The following is a 17,500-nucleotide window of genomic DNA, read 5'->3' as shown; positions in this document are numbered from 1 at the left end:
TGCAGAATTAAATCTGTAACCATGTGGAATTAACCCTGTAACCATGTGGAATAAATCCTGTAACCATGTAGAATTAAATCTGTAACCATGTGGAATTAACCCTGTAACCATGTGGAATAAACCCTGTAACCATGTGGAATAAACCCTGTAACCACTCAGAATTAACCCAGTAACCACATGGAATTAACCCAGTAACCACGTGGAATTAACCCGGTAACCACTCAGAATAAACCCGGTAACCACTCAGAATAAACCCGGTAACCACTCAGAATAAACCCGGTAACCACTCAGAATAAACCCGGTAACCACTCAGAATAAACCCTGTAACCACTAAGAATAAACCCTGTAACCATGTGGAATTAACCCTGTAACTACTCAGAATAAACCCGGTAACCACTCAGAATAAACCCGGTAACCACTCAGAATAAACCCGGTAACCACTCAGAATTAACCCTGTAACTACTCAGAATAAACCCGGTAACCACTCAGAATAAACGCGGTAACCATGTGGAATTAACCCTGTAACCATGTGGAATTAACCCTGTAACCATGCAGAATTAACTCTGTAACCATGTGGAATTAGCCCAGTAACCATGTGGAATTAATCCTGTAACCATGTGGAATAAACCCTGTAACCACTCAGAATTAACCCAGTAACCACGTGGAATTAACCCAGTAACCACGTGGAATTAACCCTGTAACCACTAAGAATAAACCCTGTAACCATGTGGAATTAACCCTGTAACTACTCAGAATATACCCGGTAACCACTCAGAATAAACCCGGTAACCACTCAGAATAAACCCGGTAACCACTCAGAATAAACCCTGTAACCACTCAGAATAAACCCGGTAACCACTCAGAATAAACCCGGTAACCACTCAGAATAAACCCGGTAACCACTCAGAATAAACCCGGTAACCACTCAGAATAAAACCGGTAACCACTCAGAATAAAACCCGGAAACCACTCAGAATAAACCCGGTAACTACATGGAATTAATGCGTCACAAATAGACGTTCATCCATAATACGTCGAATTACGAAGGGACACTGTGAGATCTTGTTGGCTGCTTCTCAAATGGCACCTTAGTGCCTGACTCTTAAAACAGGGGTGCCTCAAGGGTGTGTCCTCAGCCCTCTGCTGTACTCCCTGTTCACCCACGACTGTGTTGCTTAGCACCACACCAACTCCATCGTCTAGTCTCCGTGACGACACCACGGTTGTAGGCCAGATAACCGACAACGATGAGTCAGCCTGTAGGGAGGAGGTAAGTGAACTGGCATTGTGGTGCCAGGACAACGACCTCTCCCTCAATGTTAATAAAGACGATGATTGTTGACTTCCAGGAAGCAGAGACAGGAACATGCCTCTTTCTACATTAACGAGACTGCAGTAGAGGAAGTCACAACTTTTACATTTCTTGGCGTTCACATCACAGAGGACTTGTCATCGACCAACACCCCCACCCACTCTTGTCAAGAGGGCGTAACAGCGTCTCTACTTCCTAAGGTAGCTGAAGAATTTCGTCATGAAGCCCCGAGTCCTTTCCAAATACTACCGATGCACCGTCGAGAGCGTCCTGACCTGTTGCATCAAGGCCTGGTACAGGAATTGCTCCGTCAACGACCACAAGGCCCTGCAGCGGGTGTTGAAGACGGCCTAGTAAATCACCGGGAACGTTCTCCCACCCATCCAAGACAAGGACCACACACACCCCAGTCACAAGCTGTTCTCTCCCTTACTGTCGGACAGACTGTAACAGAGCATGAGGTCTGATACCAACAGGTTCAGAGACAGTTTCTATCTACAACCCATCAGACTGCTGAACACTTGAGGTATGATAGAAACTGTCTCTGAGCCTGTTGATATAACTACAACCCATCAGACTGCTGAACACCTGAACTGGACTGACCACCTGCTCTGATTCTCCACACCTTACACACACACACACACACACACACACACACACACACACACACACACACACACACACACACACACACACACACAGTGTGAGAGAGAGAGAGACAGACAGACAGACAGACAGACAGACAGACAGACAGACAGACAGACAGACAGACAGACAGACAGACAGACAGGTTCCTACCTCTAAGAAGCAGGTCCCGACTGCCGTATTCTCCTTGATGGTGACGTTGTAGAAGTTACTAGAGAACACCGGCTCGTTATCGTTTACATCCTGCAGCACCACGGCAACCCTCGCCGTCGACGACATTGGAGGCCGCCCGTTGTCCGTGGCAACCACCGTCACGCTGGGCGCTGGCTCCGACTCATAATCCAGTGCCATCGCCGTGGTGATGATCCCCGTCACTGGGTCGATGGAGAACCAATCGGAGTGGCTCTTTTTGTCTTTGAGGAGGCTGTATCGGATGTCCCCATTGGGCCCCTGATCCTTGTCCCGGGCCGTAACCTGGAGCACAAAGGATCCTGGGTAGACGACCTCTGGGATGGTCTGTTTGTAAGCCTGCTGGTCGAAGAGTGGAGGATTATCATTCACGTCAGTGACCTGGATAGTAAAGGACGACTCAGCCCTGAGAGGAGGGGTGCCTGCATCTGTTGCCATGACTCTCAGCTCGTACGTGTCCCTCTCCTCGCGGTCCAACACCTGGTCCACACAGATCAGATAGATAATACTGTCCTTGGTGGTCAGGGCGAACTTCCCGTCCCCTCCCTCTAGCGAAACGTTAACATTGGCGTATTCTCCATAGTCTGGGTCGGTGACCGAGATGCGTGCCACGTACTGGCCGGGCTGGGCGCCCTCTGAGATGCGCGGCGAGCCGTCTTCGCTGAGGAAGATAATGGTCATGGTGGGTTGGTTGTCGTTGTAGTCTCGGACGTGGATGGTGACGAAGGCATTGGTCACCTGGATGGCAAAACAACAGTAGCTAGTCATTAAAATGGAGAGGAAGTGGAGAGAAGGTCAATTAACCTCCTTCCTGTAAAAAGTTCAAACAGAGGCTCAAAGAACACTTCAAACTGTCCACAGGAAGGGTTCACAATTAGCAAAACAATAACTGGTATTAAAGTGTCATTTGATGAAACCTTTATTTGATGGCATTGTACCATTACAGAATAAACCTTTACAGACAAACACACATACATATATATATATATACATACATACATTCATACATACATATATATATACAGTATATATACAGTGGGGCAAAAATGTATTTAGTCAGCCACCAATTGTGCAAGTTCTCCCACTTAAAAAGATGAGAGAGGCCTGTAATTTTCATCATAGGTACACTTCAACTATGACAGACAAAATGAGAAAAAAAATCCAGAAAATCACATTGTAGGATTTTTAATGAATGTATTTGCAAATTATGGTGGAAAATAAGTATAATAAGTAACCCCATAGAAAATCTTTGGAGGGAGTTGAAAGCCCGTGTTGCCCAGCAACAGCCCCAAAACATCACTGCTCTAGAGGAGATCTGCATGGAGGAATGGGCCAAAATACCAGCAACAGTGTGTGAAAACCTTGTGAAGACTTACAGAAAACGTTTGACCTCTGTCATTGCCAACAAAGGGTATATAACAAAGTATTGAGATAAACTTTTGTTATTGACCAAATACTTATTTTCCACCATAATTTGCAAATAAATTAATTAAAAATCCTACAAAGTGATTTTCTGGATTTTTTTTCTCATTTTGTCTGTCATAGTTGAAGTGTACCTATGATGAAAATTACAGGCCTCTCTCATCTTTTTAAGTGGGAGAACTTGCACAATTGGTGGCTGACTAAATACTTTTTTGCCCCACTGTTTTTACCATATACCACATATATATATATATATATACACATATACATATACACATATATACATATATATATATATATATATATATATATATATATATATATATATATATATATATATATATATATATAATCTTGCTTGTAGGTCATTCTACTAATACTTTCCGAATGTACTGTATATATATATATATACACACATAGTGCATTCAGAAAGTATTAGTAGAATGGTGTCGGAGAGGATGGCATTTTACCAGCTACATTTTACCTGCTACATTTTACCAGCTACATTTTACCTGCTACATTTTACCTGCTACTAACCAACTCTGTTATTTTGTTTGTTTTTTGACATTGTTTGTAACTTATTTTTGAAACCCATTTTGTACATAATGTTGCTGTATATTGTATATTGTGGCTGAAGACTTTTCATGAAAATAAAATAACTGTCATAACCATAAAAAAATACATATATTATTTTATTTTCATTAGAGGTCTTCATCCCGTTGGTTATATGGTAATTGTGCCCTCCCTACCCATGCAGACCCCCACACACACACACCTCAGGGTGGCTGGCGTTGTCTCTGGCCTGTACCACCAGCTCATGGACTCTCTTCAGCTCGTAGTCCAGCGGTCGGTTCAGAGTGATGACCCCCGACCTCGTATCCATGACGAAGTAGCGGTCAGGGTCGCTCTGGCGACGGTTGATCTCGTACAGGACCAGACCGTTGTCTCCCTCGTCAGCGTCGGACGCAAACACCTGCAGGAGGGGACAGATTGATTATTGATTGACTGACTATCACTATAGATTAACTAATAGACCATAGAACTCTATACCAATGGAGGCTCCTCAGAGGAGGAAGGGGAGGATCCTCCTCCTCAGTGAATTCCATACAAATTAAAATGGTGAAACATTTAAAAAGCATTATCCTTTTCAGATAAAACGGTACTAAATATACTCACATGTCAGAGATGCTCTACACATCTATCAGTGTGAATTTGTGGAACTAGGATGTGCAGAGAAACAGCAGGCCAGTAAAGGTTTTTAACGTACACCTTCTGCTAGTGTGTTGTTTGTTGTTGTCTACAAAACGTTTAACTCTCTGAGCCACCATTAATACCTGCAGTATGTTGCTTCCCTGTGGTAAACTCTCTGAGATGATAGCGTGGTATCTGCTCTGGTTGAAGACGGGGGCGTGGTCATTGATGTCGGTGACAAACACCTCCAGGGTCATCAGGCCAGTGCGTCTGGGACTCCCCCCGTCGAAGGCCTCCAGAACCAGGCTGTACGAGGACCTCTTCTCCCTGTCCAGAACACCGTTCACCACCAGGTCCAGGTACAACACCTAAAGAGTGAGAAGACATGGGAGGGACACAAGAACAACAGGAGAGAAAACCATAGAATGAAATAGAACAGGCTTGGAAACTAACCCTGGCAACTTGACTGGTAAAACTCCTGGGTACACTCACAATGGCTGCCTTGTTTAGTAATGCAATCATTTCCATGGTAATGTAGAATGTTCATTCAAAATGATGTTTAACTGATGTGGCTCATGCAATGGAATGTATTTGTTTGTAATGTCAGTTGAGTTGATTCAACAAATCACAGCACAGATTGATGGGTACACTTCCTGCTTTTAGTCCATCACTGACTTGAATGGGGGAATCCCCGATCATGTCATTCTATTTCTATGTTGAAAACTGCTTAGAGACAAATGGTACTGTATTGTTTTTCGTGTATATTGTACCACTGGCCTCACAAAATAGATTTCCATTTAAGTGGACAATAGAGTATCCTATTGTAAAACACCAGTTTGATAAACCGTGTTAGCTCTTTTGGTCTTGATCACGTGTCCCTGGGTGCTTTGCTATGTTACTCTATGCTATGATATGCTATGATATGCTATGCTACTATACGTAATTTATTTATTTTACTTTTATTTAACTAGGCAAGTCAGTTAAATTATTTCTTTATTTTACCTTTATTTAACTAGGCAAGTCAGTTAAATTCTTCAAATTCTTATCTACAGTGACGGCCTACCCCGGCAAAATATGGACGACGCTGGTCCAATTGTGCGCCGCCCTATGGGACTCCCAATCACGGCCGGTTGTGATACAACCTGGAATCAAACCAGGGTATGTAGTTATACGCCTCTAGTACTGAGATGCAGTTTATTGTTTTATTTTATTTTACCTTTGTTTAACGAGGCAAGTCAGTTAAGAACAAATTCTTATTTTCAATGACGGCCTAGAAACAGTGGGTTAACTGCCTGTTTAGGGGCAGAACGACAGATTTGTACCTTGTCAGCTCGGGGATTTGAACTTGCAACCTTCCGGTTACTAGTCCAACGCTCTAACCACTAGGCTACCCTGCCGTAGACCGCTGCGCCACTCGGGAGTTATGCTACTCTACGCTAAGCTACTCTACGCTAAGCTACTCTACGCTATGCTATGCCACTCTACGCTAAGCTACTCTACGCTATGCTATGCTACTCTACGCTAAGCTACTCTACGCTATGCTATATTGTACCATACCTTGTTAGCAGCTCTTTTGGTCTCCAGCCTGAAGGCTTGCCCCACATTGCCTTCCTTAATCACATATCCTTGGGTGGTCAGCTGATCGCGGTCCGCGTCTGACGCCGGCTCCAGGGAAACCCGTGTTCCCACCGCCGTTTGCTCCGGGATCTTCAGCAATGCCTTTGGCTTGAGGAATGCCGGCGCGTGGTCGTTGATGTCGTTGACCGTGACGGACACCTCGACTGTGACCCCGGTCATGGTGACGGCGATGAAGCTGTAGTGGTCCCTCTGCTCGCGGTCGAGGCGGCGTGCCGTGGTGATGATCCCGGAGGTCTCGTCGATGTTGAGGTCGCTGCCCACACCTGTCCCTTCGTGGTCGGAGATGAAGTACAGCGAGGCGGTGATGCCGGGGGGTAGCCCAGCACTGATGTCCCCTACGATGGTCCCTGCCGGCTGCTCCTCATCCAGCTGGAGCTCCAGAGCTCCTAGGACCGGGGTGGAGTGGACCATAACCAGCTCCAGGACCGTGTAGAGCAGGAGGAGAGACCGTGGCCTCCATAGGCCTGAACACACACACAGACTGCTGGCCCTGGGCCCACCTTCACACGTTATTGTCATGGCTGGGGACTCCTACACCTGAAAGGCAGAGAATACAGAGAATAGAATTTCAGAAGAGAACTTTAGAATAGAACTCTACGCTATGCTATGCTACTCTACTCTAAGCTACTCTACGCTATGCTATGCTACTCTACGCTAAGCTACTCTACGCTATGCTATGCTACTCTAATAAAACTTCAGAATAGAACCTTAGAATAGAACCTTAGAATAGAACTTTAGAATAGAACTTCATAATAGAAACTTAGAATATAACTTTATAATAGAACCTTAGAATAGAACCTTATAATAGAACTTTAGAATAGAACCTTAGAATAGAACATCAGAATAGAACCTTAGAATAGAACTTTAGAATAGAACCTTAGAATAGAACCTTAGAATAGAACTTTAGAATAAAACCTTAGAATATAACCTTAGAATAGAACTTTAGAATAGAACCTTAGAATATAACTTTAGAATAGAACCTTATGATAGAACCTTATAATAGAACCTTATATTATAACTTTAGAATATAACTTTAGAATAGAACCTTAGAATAGAACCTTAGAATAGATTAATATAACTTTAGAATATAACTTCAGAATATAACTTTAAAATAGAACCTTAGAATATAACTTTAGAATGGAACCTTAGAATGGAAACTTGGAATGGAACCTTAGAATATAACTTTAGAATAGAACCTTATAATAGAACTTTAGAATAGAACCTTATAATAGAACCTTAGAATAGAACTTTAGAATATAACTTCATAAAAGAACCTTAGAATAGAACTTCATAATAGAACCTTAGAATAGAACTTCAGAATAGAACCTTAGAATAGAACTTTTATCTATTCTTGGAAGACAAATGTGTTTCTTTGCTACAAATCTTCCATGTTTGAAAGCCGTTATTCCCAACAGCAGCTGAATCCTGTTGGATTGTCACTGAAGACTAAACTTTGGCCAGAAACACTGGTCTTGTTTATCACAAACATTGTTTATTGGGTGGAACCATTGGCTGTAGAATGGGACACTAGTGCTGATATGTGGATTGAAGAGGCCATCAAAATTCTTCTACAGTGCTGTAATGGGCTTACTCTTAACACCTCTCATGCCAGGTCACGCTAAAAGACACACAGAGAGAGAGAGAGAGAGAGAGAGAGCATACCCAAACCCTAACCCTCTAAAACACAACATATCCTAACCCTAACCCTCTAAAACACAACATATCCTAACCCTAACCCTCTAAAACACAACATACTGAGACTAATGTAACCTACTACCATACACTGAGACTACACACGGATACTACACACTGATACTACACACTGAGCCTAATGTAACCTGTTACCACACACTGAGACTACACACTGAGACTACACACTGAGACTACACACGGATACTACACACTGATACTACACACTGAGCCTAATGTAACCTGTTACCACACACTGAGACTACACACTGAGACTACACACTGAGACGACACACTGAGACTACACACTGAGACTACATACTGAGACTACACACTGAGACTACACACTGAGACTACATACTGAGACTACACACTGAGACCACACACTGAGACCACACACTGAGACCACACACTGAGACTACACACTGAGACCACACACTGAGACTACACACTGAGACCACACACTGAGACGACACACTGAGACTACACACTGAGACCACACACTGAGACGACACACTGAGACCACACACTGAGACCACACACTGAGACCACACACTGAGACCACACACTGAGACCACACACTGAGACCACACACTGAGACGACACACTGAGACTACACACTGAGACTAAACACTGAGACTAATGAAAACCGAACCCTGGTGTGCCTCTGGCATAATGTTTTTGTAATTGTCTTACTCTAGCCCAGCGTTAGGTTTTCAGAAGACTGAGGCCGGCTTTTCCTTTAATGTTTTACCCTGGGCTTTGCTCCTTTCATATTTATTTTGATCCTGACAAATTCCCCAGTCCCCGCTGATGACAAGCATACCCATAACCTGATGTTGCCACCACAAAAACATGAAATGCAATACATCTGTGTTGTTTCATATTGGATTAGACCCAAAACTGTAGTTTTTAATTTATCTCACAATGTTAATGTATTTGTCGTGTTGTCTTACAGTATCACGGCTGGCTGAAGGACTGGACCGAGGTGCAGCATGGTAAGGGTACCTAAGTATGGTTCTCAATCAGAAACAACGATAGACAGCTGTCCCTGATTAAGAACCATACCAAAGCCAAGACATAGAAATACAAAACATAGAAAAAAATAACATAGAATGCCCACCCTAGTCACACCCTGGCCTAACCAAAATAGAGAATAAAAAGCCTCTCTATGGCCAGGGTGTGACATACAGTACCACATAACAGCCTTGTTACAAACAGAATTAATGATTTGGAGTGGATTATTTAACACAAGTTTCCATCTTTTCTCTTTGTCATAAAGGCCAGTAATGTGGAGTGAATGCAATGTTGTTGATCCCTTTGTGTATTCGAGTACTGTGGTGGCAGCGTCATGTTATGGGTATGCTTGTTACCGGCAGTGACTGGGGGAATTTGTCAGGATCAACAGAAATATGAAATACGATCAAAGCCCAGAGAAAAAGTAAGCGGAAAATCTGCCTCAGTCTTCTAAACTCCGGGATAGAGTTTTATTTAGTCAGAATGACAATACACACATTTCCATGCCTAAAGACACACCACAATGACTTTCCAAGAGGTATTGACTGTTCCTGAATGGTCCAGTCTCAGTCCTGACTTAAATCTGTTTTTGTTTTTTGTTTTTAATTCAGAGAAGCTTTGAATATTACTGTCCATCAATGATTCCCAACTAAATGTACTGAACTTGAGCAATTCTGACACAAAAAACAAGCAAGGCCATCAACAGGAAGTACCGTAGTTTAAGTAGCAAGGCCATCAACAGGAAGTACCGTAGTTTAAGTGGCAAGGCCATCAACAGGAAGTACCATAGTTTAAGTGGCAAGGCCATCAACAGGAAGTACCATAGTTTAAGTAGCAAGGCCATCAACAGGAAGTACCATAGTTTAAGTAGCAAGGCCATCAACAGGAAGTACCGTAGTTTGAGTAGCAAGGCCATCAACAGGAAGTACCGTAGTTTAAGTAGCAAGGCCATCAACAGGAAGTACCGTAGTTTAAGTAGAAAGGCCATCAACAGGAAGTACCATAGTTTAAGTAGCAAGGCCATCAACAGGAAGTACCGTAGTTTAAGTAGCAAGGCCATCAACAGGAAGTACCATAGTTTAAGTAGCAAGGCCATCAACAGGAAGTACCGTAGTTTAAGTAACAAGGCCATCAACAGGAAGTACCGTAGTTTGAGTAGCAAGGCAATCAACAGGAAGTACCGTAGTTTAATTATCAAGGCCATCAACAGGAAGTACCGTAGTTTAAGTAGCAAGGCCATCAACAGGAAGTACCGTAGTTTGAGTAGCAAGGCCATCAACAGGAAGTACCGTAGTTTAAGTAGCAAGGCCATCAACAGGAAGTACCGTAGTTTGAGTAGCAAGGCCATCAACAGGAAGTACCGTAATTTAAGTAGCAAGGCCATCAACAGGAAGTACCGTAGTTTAAGTAGAAAGGCCATCAACAGGAAGTACCGTAGTTTAAGTAGAAAGGCCATCAACAGGAAGTACCATAATTTAAGTAGCAAGGCCATCAACAGGAAGTACCGTAGTTTAAGTAGCAAGGCCATCAACAGCAAGTACCGTAGTTTAAGTAGCAAGGCCATCAACAGGAAGTACCGTAGTTTAAGTAGCAAGGCCATCAACAGGAAGTACCGTAGTTTAAGTAGCAAGGCCATCAACAGGAAGTACCGTAGTTTAAGTAGCAAGGCCATTAAGTTTAAGTAACAAGGCCATCAACAGGAAGTACCGTAGTTTAAGTAGCAAGGCCATCAACAGGAAGTACCGTAGTTTGAGTAGCAAGGCCATCAACAGGAAGTACCGTAGTTTAAGTAGCAGGGCCATCAACAGGAAGTACCGTAGTTTGAGTAGCAAGGCCATCAACAGGAAGTACCATAATTTAAGTAGCAAGGCCATCAACAGGAAGTACCGTAGTTTAAGTAGAAAGGCCATCAACAGGAAGTACCATAATTTAAGTAGCAAGGCCATCAACAGGAAGTACCGTAGTTTAAGTAGTAAGGCCATCAACAGGAAGTACCGTAGTTTAAGTAGCAAGGCCATCAACAGGAAGTACCGTAGTTTAAGTAGCAAGGCCATCAACAGGAAGTACCGTAGTTTAAGTAACAAGGCCATCAACAGGAAGTACCGTAGTTTAAGTAGCAAGGCCATCAACAGGAAGTACCGTAGTTTAAGTAGCAAGGCCATCAACAGGAAGTACCGTAGTTTGAAGGCCATCAACAGGAAGTACCGTAGTTTAAGTAGCAAGGCCATCAACAGGAAGTACCGTAGTTTAAGTAGCAAGGCCATCAACAGGAAGTACCATAGTTTAAGTAGCAAGGCCATCAACAGGAAGTACCGTAGTTTAAGTAGCAAGGCCATCAACAGGAAGTACCATAGTTTAAGTAGCAAGGCCATCAACAGGAAGTACCGTAGTTTAAGTAGCAAGGCCATCAACAGGAAGTACCGTAGTTTGAGTAGCAAGGCCATCAACAGGAAGTACCGTAGTTTAAGTAGCAAGGCCATCAACAGGAAGTACCGTAGTTTGAGTAGCAAGGCCATCAACAGGAAGTACCGTAGTTTAAGTAGCAAGGCCATCAACAGGAAGTACCGTAGTTTGAGTAGCAAGGCCATCAACAGGAAGTACCGTAGTTTGAGTAGCAAGGCCATCAACAGGAAGTACCGTAGTTTAAGTAGCAAGGCCATCAACAGGAAGTACCGTAGTTTAAGTAGCAAGGCCATCAACAGGAAGTACCGTAGTTTAAGTAGCAAGGCCATCAACAGGAAGTACCGTAGTTTGAGTAGAAAGGCCATCAACAGGAAGTACCGTAGTTTAAGTAGCAAGGCCATCAACAGGAAGTACCGTAGTTTAAGTAGCAAGGCCATCAACAGGAAGTACCGTAGTTTAAGTAGCAAGGCCATCAACAGGAAGTACCATAGTTTAAGTAGCAAGGCCATCAACAGGAAGTACCGTAGTTTGAGTAACAATAATTCAAAATTATTCACAGCTGTAACGGCTGCCAAAAGTGCTTCTACGTACGAAGACATACATTCTCATTTTTGTATTTCTTAGTAATTTGAAGAAAAATCTATAATTTTTCTCTCACTTTGAAAAGGTGGGGTAGGTTGTGTAGATAAGAAGGACCATGCCCCAGGACTACCTGACATGATGACTCCTTGCTGTCCCCAGTCCACCTGGCCGTGCTGCTGCTCCAGTTTCAACTGTTCTGCCTTATTATTATACGACCATGCTGGTCATTTATGAACATTTGAACATCTTGGCCATGTTCTGTTATAATCTCCACCCGGCACAGCCAGAAGAGGACTGGCCACCCCACATAGCCTGGTTCCTCTCTAGGTTTCTTCCTAGGTTTTGGCCTTTCTAGGGAGTTTTTCCTAGCCACCGTGCTTCTACACCTGCATTGCTTGCTGTTTGGGGTTTTAGGCTGGGTTTCTGTACAGCACTTTGAGATATCAGCTGATGTACGAAGGGCTATATAAATAAATTTGATTTGATTTGATTTGATTTGAAAAAAATCACAATCACTTTTTTGGGGGGGATTTTATTGGTCACAGATGTTGGTCGTGTACATGGTGTAACAGGTGTGCAGCAACATGCTTACGTAACGAGCTCCCAACAATACAGTATAATGTTAAGGCAGGGACATGGTACATTACGAGCTCCTAATACAGTATAATGTTAAGGCAGCGATATGCGAAGACTCTGCAAGGGGCGTGTAGATATTCTCTAGCAGCCGTAGCTATTTTGAAAATAAAATGATAGTAAAAACAATATATATAAATATATCCTTCATCACTCTTCTCTTTCACACACACACACACACACACACACACACACACACACACACACACACACACACACACACACACACACAAGAAGAAAGCACCATTTCGAAAAAGCCTACTACTTTCCCTGTTTATCCAGACTGTAAATGTTTGTCCGATCTTAGAAACAGTCATAATTCTGTTGATAAATAACCAGCTGACAATTATTTAAGATGATTCAAAGAGTTTATAGTTCTTGACAACACTATAGAGTTCAGAGTAAATACAATTAATCTGGTACAAGAAACACTTTCAACTCCAATCAGAGTCAACCAGGACCAAACCTACAACACACACACTGCATCGCAAATGGAACCCTATTCAGTGCACTACTTTAGACCAGAGCCCTATGGAACCCTATTCCCTATATAGTACAATACTTTATACTAGAGCCCTATGGAACCCTATTCCCTATATAGTAGACTACTTTATACTAGAGCCCTATGGAACCCTATTCCCTATATAGTGCACTACTTTAGACCAGAACCCTATGGAACCCTATTCCCTTTATAGTGCACTACTTTAGACCAGACACCTATGGCATCCTATCCCCTATGTAGTGCACTACTTTAGACCAGAGCCCTATGGCAACCTATTCCCTATATAGTCCACTACTTTAGACCAGAGTCCTGTTTGGCCCTGTCCGGGGGTGTCCTCAGATGGGGCCACAGTGTCTCCTGACCCCTCCTGTCTCAGCCTCCAGTATTTATGCTGCATTAGTTTATGTGTCGGGAGCTAGGGTCAGTTTGTTATATCTGGAGTACTTCTCCTGTCCTATTCGGTGTCCTGTGTGAATTTAAGTGTGCTCCCTCTAATTCTCTCTTTCTCTCTTTCTTTCTCTCTCTCGGAGGACCTGAGCCCTAGGACTACCTGACATGATGACTCCTTGCTGTCCCCAGTCCACCTGACCGTGCTGCTGCTCCAGTTTCAACTGTTCTACCTTATTATTATTGGACCATGCTGGTCATTTATGAACATTTGAACATCTTGGCCATGTTCTGTTATAATCTCCACCCGGCACAGCCAGAAGAGGACTGGCCACCCCACATAGCCTGGTTCCTCTCTAGGTTTCTTCCTAGGTTCTGGCCTTTCTAGGGAGTTTTTCCTAGCCACCGTGCTTCTACACCTGCATTGCTTGCTGTTTGGGGTTTTAGGCTGGGTTTCTGTACAGCACTTTGAGATATCAGCTGATGTACGAAGGGCTTTATAAATAAATTTGATTTGATTTGTGCCACCCTATTCCCTATATAGTGCACTACTTTAGACCAGAGCCCTATGGCACCCTATTCCCTATATAGTGCACTACTTTAGACCGGAGCCCTATGGCACCCTATTCCCCCTATAGTGCACTACTTTAGACCAGAGCCCTATGGCACCCTATCCCCTATATATAGTGCACTACTTTAGACCAGAGCCCTATGGCACCCTATCCCCTATATATAGTGCACTACTTTAGACCAGAGCCCTATGGCACCCTATCCCCTATATATAGTCCACTACTTTAGACCAGAGCCCTATGGCACCCTATCCCCTATGTAGTGCACTACTTTAGACCAGAGCCCTATGGCACCCTATCCCCTATATATAGTGCACTACTTTAGACCAGAACCCTATGGCACCCTATCCCCTATATATAGTGCACTACTTTAGACCAGAGCCCTATGGCACCCTATCCCCTATGTAGTGCACTACTTTAGACCAGAGCCCTATGGCACCCTATCCCCTATATATAGTGCACTACTTTAGACCAGAGCCCTATGGCACCCTATCCCCTATGTAGTGCACTACTTTAGACCAGAGCCCTATGGCACCCTATCCCCTATTATAGCTCCAAGGGGTGGAAAGAGTACTGAAATATCTACTCAAGTAGAAGTACTTTTACTTGAATTACATTTTACTAAAGTAGAAAAACTGTTACTTTAACGGCAATGGCTACCCGGACTATTTACATTGTGTGTGTGTGTGTGTCCCAACCCCTCTTTTACTCTGCTGCTACTCTCTGTTTATCTTATATGCTTAGTCACTTCAACTATACATTCATGTACATACTACCTCAATCAGCCTGACTAACCGATGTCTGTATATAGCCTCTCTACTGTATATAGCCTCTCTACTGTATATAGCCTCTCTACTGTATATAGCCTCTCTACTTTTATAGCCTGTCTACTGTATATAGCCTCTCTACTGTATATAGCCTCTCTACTGTATATAGCCTCTCTACTGTATATAGCCTCTCTACTGTATATAGCCTCTCTACTGTATATAGCCTCTCTACTGTATATAGCCTCTCTACTGTATATAGCCTCTACTGTATATAGCCTGTCTACTGTATATAGCCTCTCTACTGTATATAGGTATGATAGACCGGTAGGGTTGACCGGTATGATAGACCGGTAGGATTGACCGGTAGGATAGACCGGTATGATTGACCGGTAGGATAGACCGGTAGGATAGTCCGGTAGGATAGACCGGTAGTATAGTCTGGTAGGATAGACCGGTATGATTGACCGGTAGGATAGCCCGGTAGGATAGACTGGTAGGATAGACCGGTATGATTGACCGGTAGGATAGACCGGTAGGATAGTCTGGTAGGATAGTCTGGTAGGATAGTCTGATAGGATAGACCGGTATGATAGACCGGTAGGATAGTCTGGTATGATAGACCGGTAGGGTTGACCGGTATGATAGACCGGTAGGATTGACCGGTAGGATAGACCGGTATGATTGACCGGTAGGATAGACCGGTAGGATAGTCCGGTAGGATAGACCGGTAGTATAGTCTGGTAGGATAGACCGGTATGATTGACCGGTAGGATAGCCCGGTAGGATAGACTGGTAGGATAGACCGGTATGATTGACCGGTAGGATAGACCGGTAGGATAGTCTGGTAGGAGAGTATGCTAGGATAGTCTGGTAGGATAGACCGGTAGGATAGTCTGGTAGGATAGACCGGTATGATTGACCGGTAGGATAGCCCGGTAGGATAGACCGGTAGGATAGACCGGTATGATTGACCGGTAGGATAGACCGGTAGGATAGTCTGGTAGGAGAGTCTGGTAGGATAGTCTGGTAGGATAGACCGGTAGGATAGACCGGTAGGATAGTCAGGTAGAATAGACCGGTAGGATAGTCTGGTAGGAGAGTCTGGTAGGATAGTCTGGTAGGATAGACCGGTAGGATAGACCGGTAGGATAGTCAGGTAGAATAAACCGGTAGGATAGTCTGGTAGGATAGTCTGGTAGGATAGTCTGGTAGGATAGACCGGTAGGATAGTCTGGTAGAATAGACCGGTATGATTGACCGTAGGATAGACCGGTAGGATAGTCTGGTGGGAGAGTATGCTAGGATAGTCTGGTAGGATAGACCGGTAGGATAGTCTGGTAGGATAGTCTGGTAGGATAGTCTGGTAGGATAGTCTGGTAGGATAGACCGGTAGGATAGTCTGGTAGGATAGTCTGGTATGATAGTCTGGTAGGATAGTCTGGTAGGATAGTCTGGTAGGATAGACCGGTATGATAGTCTGGTAGGATAGTCTGGTAGGATAGTCTGGTATGATAGTCTGGTAGGATAGTCTGGTAGGATAGTCTGGTAGGATAGACCGGTATGATAGTCTTGTAGGATAGTCTGGTAGGATAGTCTGGTAGGATAGACCGGTAGGGTAGTCCGGTAGGATAGACCGATAGGATAGTCTGGTAGGATAGACCGGTATGATTGACCGGTAGGATAGCCCGGTAGGATAGACCGGTAGGATAGACCGGTATGATTGACCGGTAGGATAGACCGGTAGGATAGTCTGGTAGGAGAGTCTGGTAGGATAGTCTGGTAGGATAGACCGGTAGGATAGTCTGGTAGGATAGTCGGGTAGAATAGACCGGTAGGATAGTCTGGTAGAATAGTCTGGTAGGATAGACCGGTAGGATAGTCTGGTAGGATAGACCGGTATGATTGACCGGTAGGATAGCCCGGTAGGATAGACCGGTAGGATAGACCGGTATGATTGACCGGTAGGATAGACCGGTAGGATAGTCTGGTAGGAGAGTCTGGTAGGATAGGCTGGTAGGATAGTCTGGTAGGATAGTCGGGTAGAATAGACCGGTAGGATAGTCTGGTAGGATAGTCTGGTAGGATAGACCGGTAGGATAGTCTGGTGGGATAGACCGGTAGGATAGTCTGGTAGGATAGTCTGGTATGATAGACCGGTAGGATAGTCTGGTAGGATAGTCTGGTAGGATAGCCTGGTAGGATAGACCGGTAGGATAGTCTGGTAGGATAGACCGGTAGGATAGTCTGGTAGGATAGACCGGTATGATTGACCGGTAGGATAGACCGGTAGGATAGTCTGGTAGGAGAGTCTGGTAGGATAGTCTGGTAGGATAGACCGGTAGGATAGTCTGGTAGGATAGTCTGGTAGGATAGACTGGTATGATAGACCGGTAGGATAGTCTGGTATGATAGACCGGTAGGATAGTCTGGTAGGATAGTCTGGTATGATAGTCTGGTAGGATAGTCTGGTAGGATAGTCCGGTAGGATAGACCGGTAGGATAGTCTGGTAGGATAGTCTTGTAGGATAGTCGGGTAGAATAGACCGGTAGGATA

The 17,500-nt window shown here is 44.0% G+C and overlaps 1 protein-coding gene across 1 annotated transcript in view; it reads right to left on the bottom strand.

Moving 5' to 3' along the window:
• The window catches only part of LOC112230721 (protocadherin-16), a 280,642-nt gene that overhangs the window by 227,028 nt on the left and 36,114 nt on the right, over window positions 1-17,500 (bottom strand). The window contains 4 exon segments of the mRNA XM_042311192.1: window positions 2,111-2,884; window positions 4,344-4,541; window positions 4,903-5,127; window positions 6,317-6,934. Coding sequence (XP_042167126.1) covers window positions 2,111-2,884; window positions 4,344-4,541; window positions 4,903-5,127; window positions 6,317-6,916 — 1,797 coding nt within the window. The 5' untranslated portion in view covers window positions 6,917-6,934.

This window comes from Oncorhynchus tshawytscha, linkage group LG33 (genome assembly GCF_018296145.1).
Source record: "Oncorhynchus tshawytscha isolate Ot180627B linkage group LG33, Otsh_v2.0, whole genome shotgun sequence".
Classification (NCBI taxonomy): Eukaryota; Metazoa; Chordata; class Actinopteri; order Salmoniformes; family Salmonidae; genus Oncorhynchus; species Oncorhynchus tshawytscha.
Note: the sequence above shows the minus strand (reverse complement) of the source record. Positions and strands in the feature narration are given on the sequence as shown.